This window comes from Epinephelus fuscoguttatus, linkage group LG10 (assembly GCF_011397635.1).
Source record: "Epinephelus fuscoguttatus linkage group LG10, E.fuscoguttatus.final_Chr_v1".
Taxonomy (NCBI): Eukaryota; Metazoa; Chordata; class Actinopteri; order Perciformes; family Serranidae; genus Epinephelus; species Epinephelus fuscoguttatus.
Genome location: NC_064761.1, coordinates 42,900,606 through 42,915,869, shown reverse-complemented (window position 1 = coordinate 42,915,869; position 15,264 = coordinate 42,900,606). Strand labels below are relative to the sequence as shown.

Here is a 15,264-nt window from a genome sequence, read left to right as displayed (position 1 = left end):
TAAAACATTTGAAAAGCGTATTTTTTAAATCTACATTGTTTACATTGGCTTGAAGTTTGTGTCTTCTTCTCTTTCAATGTGGCATTTTGTACTTTATACATTGCATTACCATCACCACCATTACCAGCCTCTGCAGCTGGCTGTAGTATGTATCATATAACCCCTGCGTTCGTGGCATGCATGAGCTGCCTCCTGCACAGAAAGCCTTCTCTTATGTTTAGGTGTGGGTGTTTCAGTGCATGACTAATTGGGACTGTGTTATTATTAACGTTGTAAGTTACAGCTGTGGTTTTCCTGCTATGGCAACTCAAAATGTCCACAGTGAGAAATATTTGTTTTGAGGTTGCATTATTGAATTCAGGAGTCATAGCTTGGTTGCACATTAGAATGAATCAATATTGAGTACTAAGCATCGCACTGAGGCAGAGCGTGTTCCTGCACAGCTTCAGCTCTTTGTTTTTACAGTCTTCTATTAATCCGTTCGACCCTTTGACTGGATCTTTTCCTCAGCCTCTTTCTCTTTCTTCCCCCTCATCTGCTTTCCTCTCCCATCATATCCTGCTCTCTGCCTCCTCTCCACTTCCCACTGAGTGACCTCCGACTTGACTGTTTAGTACATTCAGTTAAATTGCTGGCATATACAAAAAGATTCTTTGGCTCAGTGAATAAAGTCAGTTTCCCGGATTGTTTTGTATGTTTTCAGGAGCTGTCAAGCTGCGGCTGGAACAAGAAGGAGAAGCACAGCTCTGCTCCAAATGTTGTGGCCTTCACTCGCAGGTTCAACCAGGTGAGATGCATTCACAGTTATGTCACATTCAGTACTGACACAGCCCCCCCCTCCCCCAAAAAGGAGAGAGAAAACAGTCCCTGATGCAATTTTAAAGATTTATGGAGAGATTACCGCTCCTCTTTCCATCCTGTCCTCTCCCTCTGTCCTCCAAGTGCTAAATCATCACCCTGGCTTTCCCAGAGGTGGTTGTTTTTGAAGCTCTGCTTGTCATGGCAGCGCCTAATAATCTCCACGTCTTCTCCCTGCTAGTCCTTTGCAACATAAATAGTCTCCAGGTGGAACAGGTCTGATGGAAGGTAGTTTGTTTTGTCCAGCTGGTCCTTGGTTCTGGCACCCGTGAAGTTTATTAATACGTTTCTGAATGGTGTAGGAACATTTCCAAGTACATGCAGGAGTATGTGCGGCCTGCTCCCCCAGTGCCCCCGTGAAATCATCAACAGGAAGTTGTGGGTTATGATGTAAGGGGCAGCCATGCCCTTTAATCCCCTTCCAGTGTTAGTGCCAGGCTCCTTTAAGACCCACTTACTGCCCTCCAGCATAAATATGAGATGATCTAACAAGAATGTGTTGCTGTGGAAACTTCTCCATGTATAGCAGATCCCAAACGTTGATTCAAGATGTTAGCTGCACACATTGCAGCCGCTGGGAGCCAAGGAAAATGAGCTTTTTGGATAATGGGGCTTGGACTGGGAGGGCAAAGAGTCCCAGAAAGCTCCTTAGCATGAGCCCAAGCCACATTCCTCTTCCTTCAGTCCGCGTTTTGTTGGCACTGCGCTCTGGGAGCCAGTGGAGCAGAAGAGAACGGGCCAGTCTATTTAGCAGGAGGCGAAGAGAAAATAATTCAGAACCCATTATGATCAATGCAAGCTAATCTGCCTTATTGCAGAGACAAATCAACAGCGTACATACAGTAGTGAAAAAGTAAATGTTTATTCAGAAGTCATTATAAAGAATTAGTGGTGATTATTAACAAATGGGAAAAGAGTATAACCTCACCAGAGGGGAAGATCTGCACAAGACATCACATTGGTGTAAATTTAATAGAAACAGTCAGAAGAACTGCCCGCAAGCTTTTGGGCAAAAATCAGCATAATATCTTGTCTGTATAGCAGCACTGGGTGCAAGGAATATTATTTATTCATTAGGTAAAATGTTATATATTACAAACTTGCAGTTCATTCAGGGCAGGGCTGACAGACATTCACACTCACATTCACACCTACGGACAATTTAGAGTCACCAGTTAACCTGCATGTCTTTGGACTGTGGGAGGAAGCTGGAGTACCTGGAGGAAACCCACGCTGACACAGGGAGAACATGCAGACTCCACACAGAAGGGCTCCCCCACCTAGGCCTGTCGCGATATGCGATAAGTCGGTTAATTGCACGGTAAATCAAAAGGGATTAATCACCATATTTACGCAGCCAGGTGAGTTGGTTCATTAGCGTAATGAACGGAGGGAAAGCTCTTGTCATCGAGTGTCTTTGTCTCTGTGGGGGAGGCGGGGCTATGGGCTACACACACAGTGCGATCTTCGTGAGGGGGAGACGAGGCGAAGTAAAAACAGAGAGTTGAGCGTAAGAGAAAGACATGGAACTTGTTCCTAAATCAAATGCCACGGCCCCTGTGTGAGAGTGTTTTGGATTGAAACCAAATGACAGAGGGGAGCCCAGTAATTTGGACGAGCCGGTGTGCCGGGTTTGTTCTTAAACCATCTCAACAAAAAGAGCGAATATGACCACCTTAACTGCACTTTAACTGAGTGAGACACTGACAGTCTATTTTTTTGTATTTATTTATTTATTTCGATATTTTTACGTGTTATTCCAGATATTTAAATTTTCTTTTTTTTGCATTCCTAAATATTCTTGTCAAATAAATGTTTATTTCTCTTTTAAAAGGGTGCACTTGCATCAACATGTCTTTATTATCATTATATAAATTTAAAAAATGGTCTAAAAACAGCAAAATTACAACAGTAATAAAAATGGTCTTAAAAGCACAATATTACGCAATATTATCGCTTATCGCAATAATTTCTGATTCAGTTAATCGCCCAGCAAAATTTGTTATCATGACAGGTCTACCCCCACCCTGGCTTCAAACTAGGAACCCTCTTGCTGTGAGGCGACAATGCTAACCACTGCATCACAACTTTCATCAAAATATGATATAATATTGATTCTGTGCACAATGATTAGATTAGGTTTGGCATCAACATTTGAACCAATACCAGTACCTGTGCTGGTTCCTGGAATTTGGTATCAGTAAACAAAGGTACTTTTATACAGTACTTTACTCTTAATGTAGCCTAGTAATAAAAATGTAATTCTTTAACTAGCTGCAGTCAACAAGTGGTTACACTCCTCTGTTCTTTTCTCATCACACTTATTTCCAAAATAAAACAGAAAAGGAAAAAGACCAGAGAGACCAAAACTATCAGCTCTGCAGCAACAGCTTCGGCTTGGTGGGAACCCGACGGAGCTCTGCGGTTGGCTTCCAGGCTTCGGGGCACTTCCTGTGTTTCTGCCTCCTCTCTGAGCCCATCGTTGTCTCATCTGCAAAGAGCCTCAAAGCTGGGAAGCCACCCACAGAGTTCCGTGGGCAGCCTCTCAGCTTTGGGGCTCTCTGCGGTGCTTCCACCTTGTGTCTGAACCTGGCGATCTCACCTAGGTGCACCACTTGATTTAACGTGAATAGGTACTCCGTTGTACCGACGTAATTTGTTGGCATCTTTAAAATCAGCTGCATGTCTAAAGTGCAGCATTACAAACTTATTCCAGCTCATTGTTTGTTGCAATGGCTTGTGGGTTTTTCTCCACACAGGTCTGTAAACTCAATTTCTTCCATTGAACACACGTCAGCACATTAGGGATCACATCACCTCGAGGCTGTCAGTCAGCTGTAGTCCCCATCTTTGGCCAAATCTTCATCTCCATCCCATCCCTTCCTCCCTTCAGGCCATTAAATGGATTGATCCCCAGCTATGAGTGTCGTGGCTGGATCTGTCTGCTTCCGCTTATTTATGATTATTGAAGCACTGGGGCCTTGCAGCTCCATCTGGAGGCCTTGATACGCTCATAAACACAACCCCAAAGACACGATCTTTGCTTCAGAACATAACAAGAGATCTGTGTAGACAAGAAAAGCCCCCATATCTCAAAAACTTCTGCTCAGTCACACATACACACTGTTGTGGATGCTCCTACGTAGAGCGCTGCCATCCTGAGTGATCTCACCGCTGTGCAGTGTTGGATGCCAAGGCTGTCGAGGACACAGGCTCCGTAATGAGCCCCAGTGGTACAGAGATTTGGACGGACACGCTTTGTCCAGACTGATCTCACATATTAAGTTAGACCACTGAGGGAACTAAATGTGAGGCTGCAGCATGTTTTGCTCCCAGATTGGAATCACATTTTACAGTCGGTGGAAACTCCTGTCTACTGTAAACTTATGGTGGAAGGAAGATGTGACGGAAGATGTGACGATGTTTGAGCTGCTGCTTCACATGAGGTCACTGTCTCAAGGCAAGAGATGCAAATTAAAGTGGAAGTCAGAGGAAGTCAGGGTCAGTGTTAATGTTGACAAGAATTAAACATTTGGTTTAATCGCTCACTGAAAGATGGAGCACGTTTAAAGTCACATTTTAGCTTTTTTGTTGTGTTCTAGTCAAGATTTAGTCCGTTTTATTTTAGTCTAATTTTAGTCAGTGTTTTAGTCATACTTTTCTCAGACGCTTTGATGATGGTGTAAGGGATTTTGCTGAGGGATATTCCTCCTGGCTGTAAAAATTCCAATGAGAAGTGAGCATACCTTGTTTAATCATCTAGTCTGAGAATGTGTGACTGACTGTATTTCTTTCATATCACATAAAAATGATTCCCTGCAGTTTTTTATTTTACCACAGCTTTATATTACTGATATTACTGAAGTCTTCTGCCAAATCCGGCATCATGTTTTTCTCTCAGTAGAACTTGGGTTCAATAAATCAGCCATTGAAGAAGTATTTCTCTGCTGGAAAGAAGATGTTTTCATAAAACTGGGCTGACCATGCAGGAGAGAGATGCAGATACTTTTGAAACTGGTGCTATATGACCAGAGAAAACAGAAGAAACAGGCTGTGCCGTTTGCTTTCGCTCGAGGTAGAAAACTACAACCACCAGAGTGCACTGCGCCGCACAGGACAAATAAACGGGCTGTACACATGACGCATTTTTAACCACCTGGAAAACGCGAGGTTGAGCTCTAGGTGCTACTCATGCCCATTTTCTACACCAGCTTTCGAGAGCGCAGCAGCAGGTTGGTCTGAGGTTATCAGTGCAGAGCTGATCTTCTTTCAGGTGCCGTGTATGTGTAGCTCTTTTGTCCATGGAACAGATGGAAAGCTCTGGCTCTTTATCACAGACTGATATTTACAGAAGAAGAGAAAGATGTCTGTCATCTGTGATTGGTTGGTCCTCGTCACATAACATGCGATGCGCACTGCTGCGTTTCAAAAGTTGAACTGTGTTGCACACTGAGATAAGCGCTCGGGAACATGTGTGCACCACGATGGCGTTGCTCTGGCATTTGAGCGTGCCTGCCACATGTCTACATTAAAAACAATTAACTTGAGGGCGCAAAAGAACGTGGCGTGTGTACAGCCAAACACTCCCACTGGTGGGTGACGTAATGCAAGTTGCCCAACCAAAAACAATATGGCGGCTGGCTGGTAATAAACAGTAAGCTGAAATATGTCTGAAAACATTTTAGGTGAGAAATAGGCAATGCAGTAACAGAATCTTAGTTTTACCGTTTGATCTCAGTATTTTCAGCCTCCATTTTCACAATACAGGCAACAGTATGGCGCCCACTTCCTATTTACAGACTCTCCTATTACAGCTAAACAGTAAACTAAAATATATTCCAGAAAATATTTTAGGCGACAAATAGGCACTGCAGTAACAGAGTCCTGGTTTATATTTGATCAGCACTGCCTAGTTTCACAGTTTGATTTGAGTTTGGTCTGCGTTTGACAGAGCGAGCGGTGGCTCTCTCTTCATCAGCTTCTTTACTCCTTGGGACCATGGTGGTTGTCATGGCAGGCATACAAAAGTGAGGAAGTACAATCTGTAGTTTGAGCACTAGCCCCAGAGGCAGGGGAAATCCACCGTTTCATGTCATCCAGTGGACATTTGCTGGCAAATGAGCAGAAGGATCTTGGCACTGGGAGGACAGAGAGAAGTTTACCACCATTGATTTACACACATTACCACATTTTAATGATACAAAGCTGATTGAAAATTGGCAAAGTATCCCTTTAAGGCAGACGAGCATTATGTGGAAGACATCCAGAGCTAAAATGAATGAAGACCAAATTATGTTAAATCTTTGCTGAATGACTTAAGTGTCTGTTTATGAGTTGTAAGGAATCATAAATATTCCTTTAGAGGCAGAGGGTGTTTAATGTAATGTTGCAAGGCAAACTAATTACCAAAGCAACCAATGCTTGAGATGGTTTCTGTGATCTTACTAAGGTTGTCCTGCAGAGAAGATTATAGTCTGCACTCTACCCCCATCTCAGATATCTATGAGGCCCGTATCCAATGCAAGGGCATGAAAATCCTCCTGGACGAAACCCACCCTGCCAACCCACTCCTAAATGTACTTCCATCAGGTAGATGGCTGAGGGCCATTACAACTAAGACCTCCCGCTTTTTGAACAGTAATATCGTTAAGTTCCTTAACGGCTCTACGACTCTGCAGTAGTACCTTATGAAATTAGATAACCCCTCCACAGGATTTGAATAGCTTGAAGAACTTTTATTTATTTTTATTCTTTTATATAGTATTTATGTTTTTATTATGCTGTGATGTCACACACTTTTATACTTTTTACATATATACATATTGCACTTTACTAGAAATGCACTTGAATATGCACAAGCCACTTTAGCCCCCTGGACTAACATCCAGGCTCTTCATATGAGTGGTATAACCTGTTCTCAGGACATGTGACCTTGTCTGTTCCTGCTGTCTTTGTATGTTGCTTGTTTGCTGTGACTGGCTTGTGGTTTGTCCTTCCATTTAGAGCGCACTGTAGCAAATCCCTAACGACTTGCGCAAGTTGTATGGCAATAAAGTATTGAATCTTGAATCTTGTCCGCCCGAAAGGAGCCATCTTTTTCTTCTTGTCTTTACTCTTCAGGGCACAATGAAAAGAAAGTTCACCATCATTTTTGTTGTCAATATTTTTTCCATTTACGTTTTCGTAACAATTTAGTTATTAAATAAGAGACGTCAACGAATTAAAAATTTTAATTGCTAAAATGAACACTGGTCAGAGTCCAACGTCTATGCATCATCTCTCCATTTACCTCACTCCTTCATCTTGTTTACAGGCTTCTCCTCATGAACTGGTGAAAATGAGACCCATATGGTTCTGTTTCCTGGAGATACAGTACCTGCATAGATTGAGTGTGTGTGTATCGTGTGTTTATAAGAGAAGACAGGCAGGCGGAGAGAGTAGTTGGATGAATTTATCTCTTCACTCCTCAGCTCATCACCTCTTCCCAGAAACAAAAACAAGTTTTGGAGCTGTTTCTAGGAAAAAGTAGGCAAAGCCAGCTGTAAGTTTCAATTTGTGCACATCAAGAATGTAGAAAAGCGCCGCCAAGCAGACACAGACATACACCTAATTTATAGACACACACACAAGAGGCACGCCTAGACGTCTGTGGCAAATGCTTAAGTCTAAAAGGAGAGAAGAATGGGCGTGGAGGAGCAAAGCGGGAAAATAATCCAGAAAGAGATAAAAGAAGAAAAAGTAGAGATGGTCAGTCTGCCTGGACGGTCTTATCAGAACATAATGTGCAGACAGCTGTGGGCTTTGAAAGCCCACAGAGCCCCGCAGCGTTGAAGCTAACTTCCCCTCCCATTACCTCCTCTCTTCCCTCACTCTTCTCCTTTTCCTCTTTCCATTCCCTCCCTCCCCAGAGCTTTAACACTGATTGATTCACTGACTCGTCTGTGTGTGTGTGTGTGCGTGATGTGTAATCAGAACTTTGGCTTACCAGCATTCTCCCCAAAGAGACAGATTTCCGACATCACTCTTGTTCTGGCCAAGCTCTCTGAACACACACACACACAAACACACACACACAATCCTTCTTTCTCGGTTGACATATCAGGAGTTATGGTGTGTATCTGTTGTGTAATCAGTTGGAATCAGATGGATTTTCCTCTTGAAGCTCTTGTTTTTCCTCAAGAGCTAATTTCTAATCGGCTCTAATGGAGTGTTCTGGTCAGCAGTCTGCCCCGTGCTCTCCTGCTCCGCTTTGTACTGGTTTGGGCTCAGAGTTGTCATGACTGTCTGCAGGTCTTGGCTCTGGACTCAAAGACTAGAGGTTTAACAAGGCAGAACACCCTGTTTCTGTGCACACCTGAAATCCTCATTGTGCTTTGGAGAATGTAACACATGAGAGATAAAGTTTTCTGTGTCATCAGTTTTACAACATCCTGGGTCTGTTTTTGGTGAGTTTGTCAGAGTTGCTCGGTGCCGTAATCCCTGCATTTTTTTCCCTAGACGAGTTTCTGGGTGGTACGAGAGATCCTCCATGCACAGACGTTGAAGATCAGAGCTGAAGTGCTGAGTCTGTACATTCGCACTGCCAAGGTACACACACCCACGCGCAGCACGACATTGATGTCCTGTTCTTCTGTATGTTTGCATTGCAAACCCAACTCAATGTATGTACTTGAACTCTGCATAGAAACTGTGCGACATGAACAACCTCCATGCGGTCATGGCTGTGGTGTCAGCGTTACAAAGTGCCCCCATCTTCAGGCTTACCAAAACATGGGCGGTGAGTATATTTATTATATTTATCTATATTTACTTTGGGAGGCACGTCCCGTTTATTAGTAGAGTGCTGTCAATAAACTGGGATGGGAGTCATGCAGATGTGTACCAAAACACTGGGCGCATAAACAAAGGCTAATAAAAACTAGCACACAAGTGACATGACATGATGAATGAGAGAGTTCAGGGTAAAAAAATAAACGAAGAGGCCTGTTGAGATCATTCAGAAAACTTCGAAGCAACAGTACACCTCAAAATCAGAAATACATGTTTTTCGTCCTCCTGTAGTGCTGTGTATTTGTCTAGATTGTCTTGGTGTGAGTTGCAGCCATAGAGATGAGTGTCTTCTCTAGAATATAATAGAACTAGATGGTACAAGCTCCAAAATATACATTTGGAAAACTCAACATCAGTGCAGTTTCATGTAGGAACTATTTTCTTTCTACCAAACTACACCTGCCAAAACTGTGCAGAAGAAAGCGTGCATCTACTGCTAGCTTACTTAGCACCGTTAGCTAACGCTGCAGCTTAGCCGAGGAGGATGCCATAAATGTTTGCATCTCACGCTGTCACGAGCATGGGCGTCTCGTCTATGAGTAGATGCACGCTTCCTTCTGCTAGGTGCTATGATTGGCAGGTGTAGTTTAAAAGAAAGGAAATAGAAATAGAAAGTTCCTACATGAAACTGCTCGCTACAAGGTCTGTGGATTATCTTGAGTAACCAGATCATGATTTCTGGAAAGAGACATTGCTGTTGAGTTTTTAAGCACCACAAGCCGAGTCCTATCTTGTGTCATTATATTGGAGAGAAGGCAGACATCTCTACTGCAACACTCTGTAAGTCACACCAAAACAGTCTAAACTGATACTACTACAGGTGAACTGTCCTTTTTAAATTCACCCTCATGAGATAAAATGACAATTTAACAAACATTAAGGGTTCCAGAGAGATGTCAGTGTCCTACTCTGTCATGTCTTGATGCTGTCAGTACGTCCTTTCGTGACATGTGCAGCACCTTTCCACTGATTTCAGCAGATTTAGAGTGGAAACATTTTGAACACGTTATTTATTTGTGGACCTTTTTTTGTAGGAAATTATGTGTCAGTATCCATTTTAAAAACGTGCGAGGGATTACCGATCTGTTTCAGTGTGAAGATGTAGAGCTTACATAATAGCATGATGATGCTCTGATGTAATGGTGGAAATTTCTTAAACCCGGCTCCACAAAACCACAGGAGATTTTTTTTTTTTTAGCCAGTCAGCATACGCTGTTGCTGGCTGGGACGTAGCTCACCTGCTTCTTAGAAGACAGAAGGGCACAGACATGTACACACACATACATACACACACACACACACACACACACACACACACACACTAGATGAGACTAGTACTTTCCGCCATTGTCACAACCTGTAAAGTTCCTATGTCAGCACATCAATCTGATGCTTTGCCTTTGCTGCTGCTTTGGTCCACAGCCTAACTACTCTGCAGTGCAGCCCTCTTGCAGGAGTACGATTCATATCTCACAAATGGATAATAAGACACACGCGTGCGGTCTGTCTCTAAAGCTTCTGGCGCTGTGGCCTGTTCATTAAAACAAGCAGCCAGCGAGAGAGTAATGGCTTTATTTTGTACGACACAACTGCACTTCATTCTATAATTGACAGCTGCAAATCACAGCTGAATTTTAACATGTATTTTACTTACTTTACAAACAGGCAACAAATCAAAAAATGTTCATTATTTCAACAGTCTTGAATAGTTGAAGGACTGACTATAGCAACATGCCCTTTTAAATTGGCAGTTTCTGTTTCTAGTTTTGTCGAAAGGTGACTATAAATTTTCTGTATATATATGTATATGTATATAGCTGGACACACACTGTGCAGTTTGGGTCCGCCTTCACCAGTTTATGAGCCGCACAACTTCTTTTAGAGTTGGACCCAATCTCAGCTTTGTCAGCCGTTGTTTGCTGTGCAGTGTACAGGAGTTAGTGAGGACCGATCATGTCTCCGCCGCTTCCCACTAACCCGTCGGATGTTCGGTCAGAAATCTTGATACGCCGTCGTCACGCTCTCAAATTGCCTTTTTTTCTCACTGCGCCTCTGCAACACGGCAACAGTATATGTGTCTTTTTAGTGTTTCCTCCTCCTCTTACTACAGCTGATATGAACATTGGCAGTAATGCATTGTGAACTGTAGTGGTGTTACAGCACAGAGCTCCACTAACAAACAAACTTCTAACTGCCTTGGAGTTCTCAAACAAGTCTTTACTGACGGTTGTTAGTCGCCAGAATGTTCAGCAGGTGCCTGCGGGCTGTTTCGTTCTCTATTTCACACATACAGTGCGAGCACAGGTCGTAGCTTAGTGATTGGACTGCACATTGTGAGCGTATACATCCTGAGCGTACAGTGGGGGTTGGAATTACTTGGCTCAATCGTACAGTGTATGTCCAGCTTTAGAGGAAGACTTCACAAGTTATAGTTTGTCACTCAACAGCCAATTCACCAACAGACAGCTCTCACGGTTAACACCACATCAGTCGAATCTCACCATACGTTTCTACGCTCCATCTCTCATTCTGTCTTCTTCCTGTTGCTGTTGTTATAACTCTTTAGTGTATATCAGATTTCACTTATTTGCGAGTAGAGCTGAGTGAAGGCGACTTGGATTATGTCATTGTACTGGTATGTGTTGCTATCCCATTATAGCACTCTCGTTCTGATTCTCCCTTTTCCGTTCCCTCTCCACCTCACAGTTACTGAGTCGAAAGGACAAGGCAACGTTTGATCGGCTCGACTACCTGATGTCCAAAGAGGACAACTATAAACGTCTGAGAGACTTCATCAGCAGCCAGAGCATGGTCTCTTGTATACCATACCTAGGTAACAGACACAAACATACACGACATGATCTTCGTAGAATGCACTGAGACACCTTACTGCCAGCTTCCTATCTTTATGGGCTGTTTCTGGGCCAATCTAAGGACAAATCGTCTGGATATTATGAAATGAGCTGTCTCTGCACGTGTGTCTGCTGCCATTATCTCATGGATTATTCAGCGCTGCAGTTATCAGTCAGACACGCTGTATCGTCTGTTTCGTCCTCCCTCAGTGCCTCTTTCAACAAGCTGCTTGTTGTTTCCACTGTAGCCTCTCAGTTTGTGCCCTTTTCATTCGTTTTCCTGTGTTCTCTTTTTGCTCTGCTTCTTTGAATCGAGGAATGTCAAACATAAATATGCTGCTCTGTTGTGAAACATCTTGAAGTAGCTGGAACAAACACATGAATCAGTGAGGGAAAAAAAGATATATTCCTCTGTCCTTCCTTTAAATATTTATGCCCCCTCTCTCTTTGGCTCCACAGTATGACATCACACAGGAATCCCTGATGAGTTTTGCGAGGAAAACACACATGGGTACATGTGTGTGCCGTTTTATTGCTGTACTGTTTGTTCTTGTTTTGACTCAGTGATGACTTTGATGTTCTTTACTGCCACGGCTTTCTCTCTTAACATCAGTCTCATATCATAGCTACTACAGTGTGACAAACAAACACAGACGAGCACAAACAGAAAACTCAACAGTCTGTTTGTCATTAAAGAACATCTAAACACTCATTTTACCCATCACGATCCGTCACAGAGGTCTGGAAGCAATGACAGACCATGAGACAAAGCTAATGCTGTGAAATGACACTCGTTTGCCAGCTTGACTGTATGTCCTCATTGTGTGTGTATGCGAATAACAGGGGAAGACTTTCCGTTCAGTAAGCGCCTCGGTGATTTGTGACTCGTTGGTCGTTCTTAGGGTGGAGTCTCTTTGTGTTGTAAGCCGTCGTACGTGTGAGCACGATGGTGTTTCCTTTCAGTCTGAGCCTGTCAATGATGCGTGTACCCGTGTGATGTGGGACCAGCTGGCTGTCCTCGGGGACGAACAGAGCCAAGTTGGCACACAGGAGGGAAATCGCCACTCTCTTGTTCTCGGACGTTCTCCTCCATCATAAATCCACCAGATCCCTCTGAGGGGAAAGTGGGAATGAATGAGTGGGAGACTGAAAGCCGCAGCGCTTGTTCCAGAGCATCACTCCCAAAATAAGTGCTGGGTGTGTTGTAATGGTTAAACTGGGGTTGGGGGTTTCTGCTGATGTATTTGTGCATGTGTTTACCTCCCTGGTCACTAAACACAGTGCCCATTGAAGCTCAAATTAGTCCCAACCCACAGCAGAGGGGTAAAATAACCGCGTGTCTTTCTAAGTGCCAAATACACTAAATACTTGTGCCGCTTCGTGACCTCCTATCATGTTTCTCTCTTTGCTCCATTTGCATCTTTGTAGGTGTGATGCTTATCTCTGATGATAATGAAGCTGGAGAAAGAGGTCTGTGTCTGCCGTGTCGTCACTGAGCTTTGGTTTTTCCACAGTGCTACATTTGTGTCAAACCACGTGTGTGTGTGTGTGTGTGCAACTGTGTGAACTCTGACCTGCTATTAGGCTCGGCAGACACGGCCCCTCCTGTCTGCGCTTACCACAGGGCCAGCCTGTTAAATGCTCAGATGAGCTTGTTCCTGTTCTCTGGCCAATCATGCGAGGACAAAGAGCCCACAGAAATATACGGCTCCACTGTGACATAACGCACACACTTTAAAATGTTTCCCCAACTCGTTACGCCTTCACTGTGTCTATACCGGCCATGTAGCGAAAGCAGCACAACAGCAGTAGCTGCAGTCCTCTGTCGGTGTGTACACTGAATTGGTTCAGTGACGTACTGCTGTGCACTCTTGACATTGCTCACAGCCCAACGTGTTATCATGTATTACACTTAGAGGAGACAGCATTGATTTAAGGCCCCAAACAAGCTTTGAATTGCAGCTAGCTCCATTGCAGTGGGTAGAAGAAAAGTGTATCTGGTCTGTTTGACTGATGAGTGAAAATTGCAGCTGAAACGTGTCCTGTGTAAACAGGGTTTACCATCACACTTCTCTGACTGGTGCGAGTTGTCTCTCGCAGCCAAACCTATCCCGCACTGTGCCAGCACCAGAGAATGGTCTGGCTGAACCCATCGTAATTCCACACTTGGGCAATAAAACCTCTCTGGATTGTTTGTATTTCTTAAAACCAATTAAAAGTGATTTCGGCGCCGGCGCTAAGCCCAGGATGCAGAGACAATGCTCTTGCAAAATATTGTCTGGAGGGAATGTGCTTTGGTGAAGGGGCAGGTGCTGATATTAAAATGGATAAATCCCTGCAAAAGAAAACACCACATAAACATTACAAGATGTTTTAGGTTGCTAACTCAGAGGGTTATGTTTACACACAGCCCTAAAACAAAGTGTGGAGATAGGTCTGACTATGTGAGACTAGTTTACCATAGCGACAGGGATTTTGAAAACAGTATCACAAAGAAAGTGTGTTACCAGCTAAGATAGGTGGCCAGTGACAGGCCTCAACCCCACAGTCTAAATCCAGACGAGTTCTTGAGCAACAGCTCATTACGATAGTCCCAGTATCATTTTTACACTTACTGCTGGGATCCTGTAGTAGCCATTTGCTACATGGTCTCTGTCAGTGGAGAAAGAATCTACAGAAGGCCTGAAAAGCTGCACAGAAGCCCCTTGACTCCCTTCTGCTCTAGCATGCTGTTGCTGTAGTCGTTGTGCAGTGATTCAACACAAGCCGGGGCTCCAGACTGCCACCGAAATAGTCACATATGCAGCCATTTTCGTCTAAGTGCGCAAGTTAAAATTTAACATGGTTGCAATCATGCAAGTAGATGATGATCGTTATCATTGGTGCCCTCATTGGTTATATAGTTGAAGATGACCTATTACGTCAGCCACTGCTCGTGTCAAAGAAACTAAATATTCAGATAAAAACATTTTCAAATATCAGGTCTCGAGTCACTCAGTACATTTACAAACACCATAGCATTTAATTGCACTGCTGTCCGATTTATTGACCGAAGTATGTCCGACTCCGCTCCAATAGTTGCTGATGTGCCTTCTTTCAGCTTGTTAGTATTGGACATCACAGACCAAACAGTCGACAAAGTTAGCTACGGTTAGCTAGCAGCAAACTGGTACCATTGTGGACAACTTTACAGCTCTGCACGTTTTGTCCGTCCACAAAGGCACGGCTCTGGATGTAGACTTTGCAGTGTTGTTGTCGGCTTCTTCTTTTGTTACGTATTTAATGCTATCTGACTTCCAGGTCAAAGCCTGTGACGGAAACTGTGGAGCACACGCAGAGCGCCTACGCTAGTTTAGGTCAGATTAACTGTATTCATGCAGTGTACAGGAATTCGTCTCCCAATCGCAGTATCTGGGTTTGTTTGTCCGGCTTTGACAAATTCGATTAAGTATGATTTCAGTAGGACCAGCATGTATTTTAAAAGTCTGGTTTTATTTGGGCTAACAGTGTAAATTGAATTTCTCTAATATCAAGTAATTGTACCAACTGTCAGTTTTTACATCAATGCAAAAACTATGGTATGCAAATTACGACAACCTTTCATTAGCATGCAGGATCATTGATTGATACCATGCTGTACTAAGGGCGCACTCACACTAGGGCCAGTTGTTCTGTACCGTGCTGAAGCATGAATGCCCCCCCTCCCCTGTTCCCCACTGGCCCG

The 15,264-nt window shown here is 43.6% G+C and overlaps 1 protein-coding gene across 6 annotated transcripts in view; it reads left to right on the top strand.

Moving 5' to 3' along the window:
* The window catches only part of ralgps2 (Ral GEF with PH domain and SH3 binding motif 2), a 100,785-nt gene that overhangs the window by 48,799 nt on the left and 36,722 nt on the right, over nucleotides 1–15,264 (top strand). For all 6 annotated transcript variants that reach the window (XM_049588170.1, XM_049588169.1, XM_049588167.1 and 3 more), the window contains 4 exons: nucleotides 704–787; nucleotides 8,356–8,445; nucleotides 8,543–8,635; nucleotides 11,395–11,521. In XM_049588170.1, coding sequence (XP_049444127.1) covers nucleotides 704–787; nucleotides 8,356–8,445; nucleotides 8,543–8,635; nucleotides 11,395–11,521 — 394 coding nt within the window. The remainder of the gene's footprint in view (nucleotides 1–703; nucleotides 788–8,355; nucleotides 8,446–8,542; nucleotides 8,636–11,394; nucleotides 11,522–15,264) is intronic.